Here is a 15,522-nt window from a genome sequence, read left to right on the forward strand (position 1 = left end):
CATACTCACCGAGGCTTTGTTTCGATCCGTGGTCAAAACTCGCTGAACGCTTGCTTGTTACGGCGGTAGACCCACAGATCTTAACTTCAGGGAGACCTCGAACGACCCAGAACAACCCAATTTGAATATGGTCGAAAATAAATGTTATTGAGCCTTTTCAAACGTAAAAATTGATTTTTTAATTACTTTTTTTTAATGAATCGTGAAAATTAACGATAATCTATTTTTTTACATTGAAAATCAGACGCATATTTGCTAAGCTCCTCACTTAAAAATTCAACACTATTTTGGTAATGTAGAGAAAACCTCGTTTTTCCTGTGTAATTTTTTACTCAGACGCTGCAAATCAGCTACCAATCTTCAATATTATAGGATTTTTTTTTTCCAAAAAAATATTCTCAGAGATGGAGCTTGGTCACGACATTTACAGGTAAAAAAGTCACGATGTCAAAAAAAAATATATATATATATAAAAATAAAAAATCAACTATTAGTGGATATAACTTGAAAAAGGTTAACGAAATCGAAATTTATATTAAGTGAGGAACTTTTCAATTGCAAGTTTTTTTTTATCAAAAAAAATTGCGACATTTTTTCCACGCTTTTTAAATTTAAGAACTTTTTCGAAAAAAAATCTGTTCCCATCCCCCATCTAAAGTTATTAGAAAACCGCTCCATCTTTAATGCTAGAATCAATAAATAAAAACTAATCGTCATGTAATTTAACAACCCTTCAATAGCGTTAATTAATCATTATATTTTTGTGGTTCTCTTAAAAGGAAGTACAGTAGTTGTTCGGTAACTGGGCTGAGAACGTAGCCCAGTCATCGAATGCTGTTCGCTAACTGGGCTGAACGAAAAATAACGAGGGGACTACCGATGCATAATATTTATTTGATGAAATATAAAAATAACAGTAACTGAAATTTATTTACAATGATTACTTTTCATATTTCTTTAATTGTGACTTAAAATAACATAAAAGTTTGAAAAAAGTTTGTTAATTGTTGACCATGATTTTTGCATCCATTAACCCCTCGGTGATTTCGATTTGTTTTGGTTTTTTGACGTTTGTCTGCTTTTTAACTGGGCTACGGCCCAGTTATCGAGCGCCCAGTTAAAAAGCAGCCCAGTTAAACAACGCCCAGTTACCGAACAACTACTGTAGCTTCCTTTCGGATATTTTGGGAACAGACAGATTCACTTGGGAACAGATTTTAGAATATTGTTATGGATTTTTTGTACGCATAGCTGCCAAAATACAAAATTCATTCATTATGGACGAACTAATGATTCAAAATTACTTTTTTGATCATAGAAAAGTTCACACAAGTTTCATCCAAATCAAATAATAAATTTACAAAGAATTTTCCAAAAAAAAGGGTTTATTCTTGGGAGAATTTTTCACTTTGGAAACCAAGTACGCAGGATACTCGTTTTAGGTATGGAACCAAATTAGTCTAACAGATATCCGGCTTGAAAAGGGCTCTTAAATAAGGCATAAGGCTGGTACATATTTTATTAAAAGTTTTTGCCTCCCCCCTTCAAAGTTTGTCCCAAAAATCAGAGGGCAAAAAAATATTTTATCAAAAACCTTCAAAATTTCAATGGAAATTTAAGTACAATCAGCTGAAATCAATTTAAAATCCATTTCCCTGCGTTTAGAATCACTTTTAGCATGTTTGAATTGATTTAAAAATCTTTTGAATTTTTGAAAATTTTCGATGTTCAAGTTTTTTTTTCGCCTCAAATTTTTGTTTCCGATAAATCTTTAATTTTTTTGAAAATTAATGATTGCAAAACAACTGAACTATTGTTATTGTTGCTGATACTTTACATAGCTCAATGATTCTTCTTTGCAGTAAACTTTACGCAGTAGGTCTGGGCGCTTTATCGTTTGTGATGTTCTATTGCGTCATTAGAAATGATATTAAATTACTAGAAGTAATCTAGGCGTAATCTAACCAAACAAAATTCAGGATCCCATGGAAAGATTGGCTGCGCAAAGATTTGATTAGTTTAAAGCAGATGTGCCCTTATTAAAGGTTTCACTTCAATTGTTTTATGAAAGCAACGAAAACGAAAAGTTGACACAGTCAATGTGCATTCTAATCCAACCGAATCTATTTATTCCAAAGCACTAGCGAAATATCCTGGAGGATGCATCTTTCTATGACCTGGCCAGGCCTACGACGTAAAGTTAACCGCAAAGATGATTCGTTGAAATGGGTTGCATTTGAGCATGCATTTTCAAACGACTAAACATTTTTGAATCTACAAGTTAGAAACGCTAATTCAGATTAAACATAACTAAATCGATCAGGAACGTCTATACAAAATATTATTTTAATTCCAAAACTATCACAATCAGTAATCTAAAACTTCATTTAACTCCCGTGTTTTTGGCCATGTTTTGCGCTTCTTCCATATCCGGTTTAAAAATAAACAAATCCATATTTATCTACTCACGTTAAACGTCTGCCACTGGTTGATAAGGTACTGGTAACATGCTTTGCATGCTTGCACCATCCCTTTGGGATCTTTTGGTCGAGAACGGGCGGGCCTAAAAGAAGAAACATTTTATCAGCATCCAAAATATCCACCTCACAATCCAAAGCATCCTTACCTCGCGTGCGTTTCATCAAAGATCGGAAAGAACGCCTTCTCCTGGTCCTTGCTGTCCTTCGGCTTCACCGTACTAATCTCCACCAGGCTGCCGCGCCGCTGCTCGTCCCCGCACACGTAGCACACCTCGGTCATCGAGTTTTTGTCCGGCATCGAGAGGTCCAGGATGTCGGTGCCGGTGCCGGGTCCGACGGGCCCGAGCGACGAATTCCGCAGGTCCAGCGCGCCCTCCGCCTCCTCCAGCCGATGCGACGAGGACGACGTCGACGAGGAGGACTTGGTGTCGGCGGCCGGGTTCGCACCACCCGCTGCACCGGAAGACGGGGTTGGGTTCGTTGCCGCAGCTAGCGTGCTGGCGTACGTGCCAATTTTGAGCTTGTGGTGAGCGAACGAGGACATTTTCATGCCGTCGAAGCGGCTCGCCAGGACGGGGGAGGCCGTCGCGGAAGCGGTGGTGTTTGGGGTTGCGGTGGTGGCGGGAGGGGCGGCAACCGGCGAGGGGTTCTCGCGGGACATTGGCCGTGGGGTGACGCTTTTTTCGTTGCGGCTTGAGGGCCGCGAGCCGGGCTGGCTGGTGCTGTTGATGTGGTTTTCGATGTACCGTTTTGTCGGATGGTACGGTTCGGTTTTACCCTGCGGAGATTCGTTCCGCGAACTGGACCGGATTGGACTATCGTTTCTAGCTACTTGATAATGTTGCGGGGGTGCCCCCGTCGCGGGATGATCTTGCGATCGTGGCCGTGCCAAGCTGTTGGGACTTTCGATTCTACCATAAGAACTCATATGTTGCGACTGAGGTGTGAGCGAGCGACGGTCATTGCCGGGTGGCACGTGTTCCGGGTTAAGGCCAAGCACTTGCGTGGCGTACTCGCCCTGGGTGGACATTTCCGCGCCGATGTAGCTTTTGCCGTCGGTTCGCTTGAGCCAGTACAATCTCTGCGAGATGGGTTTGCCTTCGCGCTCGTGGTAGTCCCACTGGCTGGCGAAGGTCGTGAAGCAGAGATTGCACGAGCGCACCCCTACCTGGGCCGGTGTCCACTGGGGCACGCCGGCCGGAGGTTGGTGCGTTTCGAGCAGCGGAAAGTACGGATCGCTGGGCCGATCCGGGTTTGGCCGCACGCGGAGGTAGAACTGGTCCCGGGCACCGCGCGCCCCGCACACGTAGCAGATATTGGAAGGGTCATCGGAACTGGCAGCTGGCGGTTGTTGCTGGGATTGTTGTTGTTGCTGATGGTGCTTATGGAGTTGCTGTTGTTGCTGATTGGCTGGCGGGGGCTCCGGATGCGACGCCAGGGAGCCCCCACGTAATTCGTTCTTGATGTAGGCTTTCGCCTTTTCCATAATAATCTGCAACACAAAACGAAAAGAGAAGCGCTATTAGATACAATGTTAGCTCAAGTACGCAGTGCGTACACAGTCAAGCTTGCTGTCGTGGTCGTCGAGGTCACACCGCGATCTCAAACAGCAGCGATTTGCCGCAAATCCTTTGCGTGTTGGTGAGTGCAAAATGACATTAAAGCCCCGAACGACCGCGAGTTGGTAAATATTTATTTGCCCGTGTAGATCTAATCTAAGTGTAAATATTGAGCTTCCTTTCGAACAGGCTGCGCGCGAGGAGGAAACTAGCTGTGAGCATTATAATAATAACAATAATAAAAACAGTAGGTACGAGTGAGGAAGAAGACACAAAAAAATCGCACACAAACCAAAGCTCTTGGACGGTGACGACGACGACCAAGTCTGATCGCGGCGTGGCGACTCTAGAAAGCGAAAAGCAAAAACATGCTTCGTTATAACAAATAAACATATAAAAAGCTCGTAACTCGTAACAATTTTTTAATCATGTTTTGATTTTTTTGCCCCCTCCCCACTGTTTGCTGAAACGTGTTTTGTTCATTTGCGTTTACGCAGAAAGCATAACAAACCGACTGACTGACAGTTTGTCATCGTGTACCGTATACGGGCAGCAATTGCCCACCTAAAGTGAAGGAGCCGGCCTGGAATGACGTCACGCTTTTTTCTCTCTCGCATGGAACGAAACGGCAGCGAACGCATAAACAAGGTTGCAAAAATTCAACTGACATTGCAAGGTGTTAATTGGTAGCTTGTGTGTTCAGGGTGACCGCTCACTCGTAAAATTCTTTTTTTTATTTATTTATTTTACTGGATATATCTATCAGTTTTTTGAGATAAAATACTAAATTGAAAATGAAAAAATGCCAATAAAAGGGTGAGTCAAGTTAAAACAAGAGCAAATAGGAAGAAAATAAAGGAAACATAAACGTAAAATAAAAAATGACAAACCGAAAAAAGAAATTACAGTGCCATCCCGTTTTTAGGAACATAGGTGATTTTTATGTTATTAAAACAGGGATGATGCCAAAATCGGGAAATTATTTAGAAGTGTATTTTGAAGAAAGAACTATTTTATATTTGTGTTGAAACCATTCATATATAACGCTAACCCTTCAGAATTATGGTTAGGTTTTAAGGGACTATCCATAAACCACATAATTGAGGAAAAGAAGACATTTTTTACTAGCAAAACTTTATTATGTTTTGTAAAACATTAAACCAGAAATATCTAATTGTAATTTAAGTATATAATTTACGTGACTCCTTTCATCTAACTATCAAACATCTATAAGCTATTTCGAAAGATATTTTTACCTTTTTTTCCATCTCTGTTCAATTCATTCTCCTTATGAACAAATCAGCTGCTGAAAGGTAATATATATCTCAGCTCAGGATAACAACTGCACCAATGTAATTTATAAAGCAACCTAATAAATGAAATGATTATTTCATTACATGGTTGCTGTTTTAAATTTATAAAATTTAAAAAAATCGTGGCAACTTGAAGTTAACCCTCTACTGCCCAATTTTTTATTTTTCCCGTGTTCAGAAGGTCATTTTGAGCAACTTTTGTTCTACAAAAGTTTCATTTCTGTAAAATGGCACCATTATCATGATAATGGTGCCATTTTATAACAGAAAATTTGAAAAACAAGCAAAAAATTGAAAAGGTGACCATAAAAACAAGAAAAAATCAGATAGGCAAATTTTATCATTGGAGGTGATAGAATAGGCCAAAAACTAACAAAAACAAACATAAACTAAACAAGATAAATACAAATTGAAATACTAAAAATGAAACAAGAAAAACATAAAACAAAAGAAGTAAATTGCAAAAAAAATGCGTAGAGGCATAGCCTGGGAAACTAGAAAAAATACTGTATACTTCTATTTATTTAAAATATAGGAAATGTTAGTATGAAACACAGCCAAAGTTGACCCCTTTAAAATAGTAGTTTATGCAACAAGTTGCAAAAAGAAGATTTTTTCAGCACGAGTTGTACATTTTTCCAACGAGGTTTACCGAGTTGGATAAATACGACGAGTGCTGAAAAAATCAAGTTTTGCAACGAGTTGCTTACAACATTTTTTGCAATTCCGAAAAACGCTTATTTAATGGAATTTTATGTCAAACATTCATGTGTTTAGTAAATTCATCGTTCAAAACAACACAATATTGAAAAATGTTACTTTTCGATACTAGTGCTGAAAAGTTCAACTTTTCATTTTTAAAAACATTGGCAAAGTCACATAAAATAAGTAAAACTTCCAACCCATACATTTTCTAAAATTTTAAGAGTACTTCTATCCAATGCTTTTTAAAGATCAAAAATTGGTGGAAAATAGTAATTTATGCAACAAGTTGCAAAAAGATGATTTTTTCAGCACGAGTCGTACATTTATTCAACGAGGTTCACCGAGTTGGATAAATACGAAGAGTGCTGAAAAAAATCAAGTTTTGCAACGAGTTCCATACAACATTTTTTGCAATTCCAAAAAACACACACTGAGTGAAATTTTATGTCAAATTTTCATTTTTTTTTGTCAATAAATCGTTTAAATCAAAAAAATTTTGAAAAGTGTTGCTACTCGATTCTGTTTTATGTTTGGTACAGAAAAGTAGGCTATTTCGTCGTTCAAGAATGACAGGAAAAGTAAGTAGTTTCACGACGGAATTGCAAAAAATGTATTTTTGGCGATTTTTTAAATCGAAGCCCGTCTAAAGAATGTTAAGACTAAAAAGAGGCAAAATATAGATAAAATAAAGGTAAAATTTAGGCAAAATAAACAAAACAGTCTGGCAGTACAACAATTTACATCAGGTAAGGAAGGGAAAGTAAACAAAAGCAGTAAGGAAAAATAGAAGAAAAATGAGGCAAAATTAATGTAAATTTAAGCAAAATTTTGAAAAATATTTAAAAATGCGCGGGTAGCTATGATAACCGAGTGATTTGGATAACTGGAAGTTGCTATTTGCAATATGAAAACATTGTAAAGCTAAAAAGCAGAATTGAGAATCACGGAACGGGACCGTCCATAAACCACGTGGACACTTTTTAGGAAATTGGACAATGTCCGCATACAAAAAAAATGTATGGAGCGTAGAAATCCGCCAAACCCCTTAAATGTCCACGTGGTATATGAATGGCCGCAACGTTACAATAAGTTATATAATTTAAAAAAAACATTTTTAGCTCAATTAGAACAACTTATGAACATAACCTCAATTTAATTTTAATATTGATGAAAGTTATAAACATGGTTAAAAAAACATTTAAATACGCATTTTCAAAAAAAAAAAACTCAAATTTTAAACCCAATTTTTCGAGATAAAGGTAAACAGAATTGATTAAATAATGCGTTAGATTGGAACCATTCAAAATTTCGTCAAATATTTGCAGCGGCCTCAAAACATTTGCAAAAAACGTTGCTTAATCCACATTTAGGTGGGTGGTGCCTTCCTTACATTCATAAAGTTAATGAACTACAGAGCCTCAAAAAAGAGTATAAATAAGACTTATTTTTATTAAAATATCTGAGATCCGGCTTAAAAGAGTGTATAAATAACACTTAAGTGGTTATAACTTTTGATAGGGTTGTCAGATCTTCAACGTTTGATTGATTCAACGGCTGATTGAAAAGGTCTTTTGATTACCTATACAAAGACAGGTCGCATGGTGGATCCGGACAACATTTTCATCAAAATATTTGAGATCCGGCCTCCAAAAAGTGCATAAATAACACTTAAGTGCTTATAACTTTTGATAGGATTGTCAGATCTTCAACGTTTTGGGCTCGTTGGAAAGGTCTTTTAAATACCTTTTTAAAAATGTATAGCATGACAGGGTTGTTACGGAAAAGTCGAGAAAAAATCCGCGCCAGATCCGCGCCGACCCCAAAACCCAATCCGCGCGAAATCCGCGCCATATAAATAAAAACCGCGACAAACATAGAAGAGAGTAACATAATGAATGAAATTTTAAACGAAAAAAAAAAAATAATACAGAAGGCCGATCAGTTGTGGATTCATATCCCACCTGTACCAAATGGAACCTTTTTTGCCATTTCTGAAACAATATTAGCATTTTTTTTGCAACACTTAAAATATCGTTGCTTTAAAAACAAATTCAGAAAAAAAATAAATTCGAAGATTAAAACAAATTAAAACCATAAAATAAATCACTAAATTATAAAATCTAGGGATTTAGTACTTGATAATTCTCGCCAAAACATTACTGTGGCAAATCGAAACACGAAATTTCTATTATTTTCTTCTCTAAATTTCTCTAATCTAAAATATGACTCCGAAAATGATATTTAATAATTTAATAATTTAATAATTTAATAATTTAATAATTTAATAATTTAATAATTTAATAATTTAATAATTTAATAATTTAATAATTTAATAATTTAATAATTTAATAATTTAATAATTTAATAATTTAATAATTTAATAATTTAATAATTTAATAATTTAATAATTTAATAATTTAATAATTTAATAATTTAAAAATTTAATAATTTAATAATTTAATAATTTAATAATTTAATAATTTAATAATTTAATAATTTAATAATTTAATAATTTAATAATTTAATAATTTAATAATTTTGTAATTTAATAATTTAATAATTTAATAATTTAATAATTTAATAATTTAATAATTTAATAATTTAATAATTTAATAATTTATTGATAGGCACACTTTAAATGGTTAGGCGCTTATACTTACATCAAATCCTACGTATTGTACCACCCCCGGCCGAGTTAAAATGCGTAACCGGAAAAGAAGGTGTGCATGCCTGGCACGAACACTCAAAGCGTGTTCTAGCGTGTTGCTCGTACTGACTCAGAGCAAGGGTGAGATGTAGGTGTAAGGGCAGTGCGTGTTCGTCGGGAACCTAGTGCATAAGATCGGTCAAGGCCCGTTCTTACACTGAAAATTGCGAATTGCGAATTTAATAATTTAATAAATCGAATGACCAAAATCCTAGAGAACTGCTCAATTGTAATATTTTCGTAATTTTTCAATTTAATAAGTCGTTTTTTTACGTTTTTTGAGTCTGTATGTTTTGACAATTTCAAATTATGAATTCTATTTTTTTTATTATTTGAATATGTAAATTCTGAAATTTCAAATTGTTGAATTCCAGATTACTTATTTTTTTTAATTTTAACATTACATTTCGCTTTTAGACGGAGATTTTAGCAGATTTCTAAGTGGATTTCGTCATGTTGTTATAATTGGGAGTAGAATCAATTCTACCTGAGTCACAGCGGCAAAATTTTTTTTTTAATTTTTCAATAAACCAAAAATTTAAAATTTAAATTTTACATTGAAAAAAAAACATAGAAAATCTGCAAAGTTTCATAGCTTCAAATTTTTAAAATTCTGTAATTTTTTCGAATTTTGTTATTTTGATTTTAATAAAATTGGTATTTATTTGAATTGTTAAGCAGATGTTTTAAAAATAATGAGTTGTAATGTTATGTTAAATTTATATAACAAATCTCAATACATTAAAAAAATCGCTCCTTGAAGATTATTTCAAAGTTTCGTATTAAGAAAAAAAAACAATCAATAATTTTTAGAAGAAATTTTTTTTCTTAGAAACTGATGTTTTTGCACTCAACGAAAAAGATTGAATTTATTTAATTCCTAATAATATTTTCCTTTGTAATTTGAAAGAAATTCTATCGTTCTCAATTATTTTGTTTATCAAAATTGCTATCCGCGCGAAATCCGCGCCTGAGCAAAATTAGCCAGCAAATCCGCGCCAGATCCGCGCGATACGCGCCATCCGCGCCATCCGCGCGATCCGCGCCGTCCGTAACAACCCTGCGATGACGGGTTTTCTTACAAAAACCTCTTTTTTAAAATCTTCCGGACTTTATTCGAAATCGTTTTTTTAGCATAACTTTTGAAGTACTTTACCAAACTTCATAATATTAACTAGGGTCTTGTGGGACCCCAAGACGGATCGAATGAGACCAAAACGGTTCAAATCAGTTCAGCCAATCCGGAGATAATCGTGTGCATATTTTTCGGTGCACGGACTCACATCCAGACACACGCACAGACATTTGTACAGAATTTGATTCTGAGTTGATAGGTATACGTGTAGGTGGGCCTTCGAGGTCTAATAAAGAAGTTCATTTTTCGAGTGATTTTATAGCCTTTCCTCATTGAGGTGAGGAAGGCAAAATCTGCCGAAAAATTAATATAAAAAAAAGTTGAAAGATGTTCCAAACCATTCAAAAAGAAATATTTTAAGAAAATGTTTTCAAATCAATATAAAAACGAGCAAAACAGTGTATGTGGGTTGATGTGGATTTGTAAACAAACAGTCTATCCAGCTCATTATTTAAGTAAATATTCGCTGACGTAGGCAGAAAAGACTGTTAGTTTACAAATCCACAATGGCCCATTTAAATTTTGTTGCTAGCAATAACTTATGTTCTGTTATGTCTTGAAAGTGAATTTTATTTGTACAAATAAAACGTAATTGTAAAATTTAATAACGTATTTGTGACGAAAATTTACCCCTTAAAAATATTACTAAGTTTTTTTTATAATCCACTCTTTTTTCGCAGAATTTATTAAATAAGTTGCCACCCTGCTTTTAATAAATACATTGAAGGAGTGTAGGGTTTAATGAACAGTTAAGAAATAAGAAAATTTTATGTTACTTCATATTGTTTATCTACATACATGTACTACTACAAAAATGGACTGTTTATAATCCTCTAAAACTTACTGTTTAATGTCCCCAGGTAGGATGTCCAATTTACACCGCCAAAGAGACATCTGACCTTTGACGTGCCCCGAACCTGTGCGGACACAACACTCTTCAGGGAATCGCTCCCTAGTTTCAGCTTTGTCTCTAAAGCCTGCAAAAAGAGCCCCCAGAAAATGCTAACATTGAGCATTTCCCACGTGTACTGAATGAAGCAGTTGAATACCGCGGCATCGAGCCCCCTCCCACCTCTTCTGAATTGTTGCAATTTGAGACTCTCCCTCGTTGTCACACCCCCCTCCACCTTCAACCTTTATGACAGTCGCCGCCGACCAAACCTGCAAAGGCAAGCGGAAAATGCAAGCAACAGTTAAGCTCGGTGGAAAATACTGAAAGAGCCCGTGGAATAAAATAAATAAAGCAAGCATAAATAAACAATATCTGCTCTGTGTGCGAGGGGCGTCGTATTAAATGGGGAGAAAAGTGATACAATAAAAAAAAGTAACCACCCGAGACGTGGTGTCAATCGACTCTCTTGGACTTCCAACTCACGCTGAGCTTTTTAACTCGAGTCGGCGAATTTAATTTTTCGTAAGGCATTTAGTGTGAGTTTTTGCTCGAGCATTTATTTTCCGCTGATCGCTGGTCTGCTTATCGAATTTCGAGCGCAATTTCGAATTATTTGCAAAAAAAAAAACCGTCATAATCATCATGAAAAGGTGTTACGTTTTCGGTATCAGACGGCAACATTATCTGGCAGCAACTGGTGGCGACAAATAATAATGTGTTTTTGGTGTATTGTCGAAGAAGCTTGAAAACCGGTTTAGCGAACATAAATAAAACGCGGCAGCTGGTGATGAGAACGGAGAAAAGCGTGAGTGCAAATAACTCTGCAAAAACATTAGCACAAAGAAAAGCTTAACATACACACACACAAGTTGATTTATCCCGGAAAGGAAGGCTAATAAAAAACTAATTTAGATGTTAACATTTTCAGGTTGACATTGCTTGAACCCTCTACCCTCTGGTTTTTTTGTTTTTTTGTTTTTTTTTGTTTTCATTTAAATTTCTCGTCCTAGGGGAAATATACCCTTTCTAATCAAACACCTATTTTCGTCATATGGAGAGTTTGATGCTCGATTTAAGCTCCAAAAATACTATTTAGGCTATAAACATACCAGCAACAGCACCGCCTCGAGTAAGCACGCAAATTTATGCCATTTACTGGCCAAAAAGATCAAATTTAATGCACTTTTGATCATAATTTTTTATTTTGCGAGACCATTTCTCATCATTTTGGTGGCACACACATCCACACGCAAGATAAGAGGTTAACTGCTTAACGAAAGTCGCCATCAATATCTTTTCACTTGCGCTAACGATTTCAAAGCGCTTAAGATACAAAATTGCTTCCAACTACCGGCAACATGTTCTTTTGCACACTAGTTAGTCATTCTCTTGAAAAATAATCCCGAAACATGTAAATAATTAGCAAGCACCATAAAAAAAACCAACGCCCCAAGTCGTTTGACGTTTCAATTTTGAATACCCATTCCAATCGAAGGCTGAAGAAAACCGAGCGAGGAGCGAAGACAAATAAAGAACAAAGGGTGGCCACCAACACCACCAACATGCTGGTGCAGCGCCTGTTAGAGTGAACAAGTGCTGCCAGGAAACTTTCGCTATAAATGCTACTTTTCGTGAGTGTTCGCTTAAAATTTCATCAATTTTGGCAGCACTAAGCAGACCCAAAAGAGCGCTGGAAGAAAAAAAAGAACTAAGCTGAAAAAAGAAAAATGGGCGTGGCCCAAAGCACTCGACTCGATTAGAATACATTTTTGAAATATTTTTTTTAAATGCTTGTAAAAGGAATAGCATAACTTTTAATAAAAGTGAAAATAAACAGAAATGTTCACAAAAAGTTGCCCTACTCGTTGGTGTACTTGGTTTTAGTGAATTTCAAGGAACAATCCAGATTATCCAGCATCATTCAAACATGACCGCTTATTAGGCTTAAAATGGGCATATTTCCCCTATGTAAATGTATGAGTAATTTTTTTTTGAGATTTTTTATTTGTATTTTTTATTTGAATGGAATTTTGTTATACAGCCATTTTTCTACGAAATGACCTTTTTTGAAATTGATTTTTTTTAATCTAAAGACTTTTTGGGTGCCTTTCATATGCAATTTTGCATCAGTTTGCCCATGAACAATTCTTTACAAAATCGACCGATTTCGACTTTTTTTGTGTTTTTTGATTTGGCTCAACGGGGACCGTGGTGTAGGGGTAAGCGTGGTTGCCTCTCACCCAGTCGGCTTGGGTTCGATCCCAGACGGTCCCGGTGGCATTTTTCGAGACGAGATTTGTCTGACTACGCCTTCCGTCGGATGGGGAAGTAAATGTTGGCCCCGGTCTAACCTAGAGGGTTAGGTCGTTAGCTCAATCCAGGTGTAGGAGTCGTCTCCCTGGGTCCTGCCTTGGTGGAGTCGCTGGTAGGCAGTTGGACTAACAATCCAAAGGTAGTCAGTTCGAATCCCGGGGTGGATGGAAGCTAAGGTGTAAAAAGAGTTTGCCGTTGCCTCAACAACCAATCCTTCGGACACCTAGTTTCGAGTAGGAATCTCGCAATCGAGAACGCCAAGGCAATTCTGTAGAGCGAATAATTTGATTTTGAATTTGATTTTTTTGATTTGGCTCAAATCTTGTGGGGGCCTTCCCTTAGACCATAGAAGCTATTTTTTGTCATTGGTTCACCCAAACAAGTTTCCATACAATTTTGTATGCTGTCCATACTAAAATGGTAAGTAAATATTCAAACAGCTAGAACTTTTGAGTGAATTTTCTGATCAATTTGGTGTCTTCGGCAAAGTTGTAGGTACTGTTGAGGACTATTGAGAAAAAATAGATACAAGGAAAAAAATGCTGATTTTTTAATTAGTTTTTTTTTCACAAAAACTCAATTTCCCAAAATATTTATTTATAATTTTCGAGATTTTTTGATATATTTTAGGGGTCAAAACCGCAACTTTTGAGCCATAGAGAAACATGGTCAAAAATTCTGCCGCCGAGTTATGATTTTTTGAAAAAATAGTGATTTTTGGAAAAAATCAAAATTTTATGCAAAAACAAATTTTAACGTAATTTTTTTTAGGTAAAACTGAATTTCCAATCGAAAAGTACTTAACAGTTTTTTTGATAAAAGGCTCTGTTTTCAAGATATAGCCACCGAAAGTTTGATTTTAGAGAAATATTTGCAGTTTTTCGATTTTTAAAAATAGTGACCATTTCTAAAAATTTTTTTTTAAGGTTCAGGAAATTTGCTATAAGAGACATTGAAGATTGGACGTCTGGTTGCTGAGATAATAAGCCGCAAAAAGAAACACGAAAATTGAAGTTTTCTAAGTCCCAAACAGCCCACCATTTTCTAATGTGGATATCTCAGCAACTAATGGTCCGATTTTAATGTTTAAACATGAAACATTCGTGAAATTTTCCGATCTTTTCAAAAAAATATTTAAAATAAAATTAAATCAGGACTAACATTTTAAAAGGGCCAATAATTGAATATTACGCCTATCTCGAAAATAAAAAAAAAATACGTATTTTGGGAAATTGAGTTTTTATAAAAAAAAATGTCAATTAAAAAATCGGCAATTTTTTTTCCGTGTTCCTATTTCTTTCTCAATAGTCCTCAACAATACCTACAACTTTGCCGTTGGTTGATCAGAAAATTCATTCAAAAGTTACAGATATTCGAATATTTACGTACCATTTTTGTATGGACAGCTGCCAAAATTGTATGGAGACTTGTATGGGTGAACCAATGATACCAAATAGCTTCTTTGGTCATAGGGAAGGCCCCCACAAAGTATGAGCCAAATCAAAAAATACAAATAAAATCCATTTCCGGTTTTGGTAGAGAAATGCTCTAAAAACAAACATTCGATGGCTATATCTTGATTTAACATTAATACAAATTAGTTTTTGAAAAAATTACTATTTTTGAAAAATTATAACTCGGCGGCAGATTTTTTTACCATACTTCTCTATGGCTCAAAAAATTAAGTTATTGTAAAAAATAGCTTTTTTTTTTGTTCCAATGAATAACCTTAAATTTTAGCTTTTTGGGTGTTTTTGAAACCACCTTAAGTAATGGGTACCGTAAACCGGGGTGACTTTGATAGGATTTCAACTTGTTTTTAGAATATTTTCCAACAGGTAAGGTCTTTCTCAAGATTCTTATTTTTAAAACATGTACTGGGGTAGGCCACACAAAGTCCAAGAACTATTTCGGAAAAAAGTTTTTTCAATAATGTTTAGAAAAATAGTTACGTTAAAAATTCTTAGTTTTAATTCCGGGGTGACTTTGATAGTCATAGTTTTTCTTGTTAAAATCATATTTAAGATGTTCAAACTTTATTTTTACGCTAAATGTACCATCACTAAAGTAGCTGATATAGTTTTTAAGAAAAAAATCAATGTTTATATTTAGTTAACTAAGGGTATAAGCTTTTAGCAAACTACATATAAATTTTAGGTAAAATTGTTAAAAAGTCGGCATTTTGCCTGAAATTTGTTTAAACTAGTTTTGTTTATAAAATAATCGTTTTTTATTACATTTTATACTGAATTCGAAGCACGAATCACAAGTTTTCACATTTTACATGAAATTTGTTCAACTGAAATTGCCTATAAATTTGGAGATTTTTTTTAAATTTTGTTTCAAAAACACATATTATTTATTATTTACAAACTTTTTTGACCATCTCCTAGTGGAAAATTGTCCAAAGAATCCGAA

The 15,522-nt window shown here is 35.2% G+C and overlaps 1 protein-coding gene across 3 annotated transcripts in view; it reads right to left on the bottom strand.

The window, feature by feature from the left end:
* The window catches only part of LOC6038993, a 140,688-nt gene that overhangs the window by 94,916 nt on the left and 30,250 nt on the right, over nt 1-15,522 (bottom strand). For all 3 annotated transcript variants that reach the window (XM_038262723.1, XM_038262722.1, XM_038262721.1), the window contains exons 3-4: nt 2,627-3,972; nt 2,470-2,563 (exon numbers count right to left, since the gene is read on the bottom strand). In XM_038262723.1, the coding sequence (XP_038118651.1) occupies nt 2,470-2,563; nt 2,627-3,966 (1,434 nt within the window). In that variant the 5' untranslated portion in view covers nt 3,967-3,972. The remainder of the gene's footprint in view (nt 1-2,469; nt 2,564-2,626; nt 3,973-15,522) is intronic.

Source organism: Culex quinquefasciatus, chromosome 3 (assembly GCF_015732765.1).
Source record: "Culex quinquefasciatus strain JHB chromosome 3, VPISU_Cqui_1.0_pri_paternal, whole genome shotgun sequence".
In the NCBI taxonomy this organism is placed as follows: Eukaryota; Metazoa; Arthropoda; class Insecta; order Diptera; family Culicidae; genus Culex; species Culex quinquefasciatus.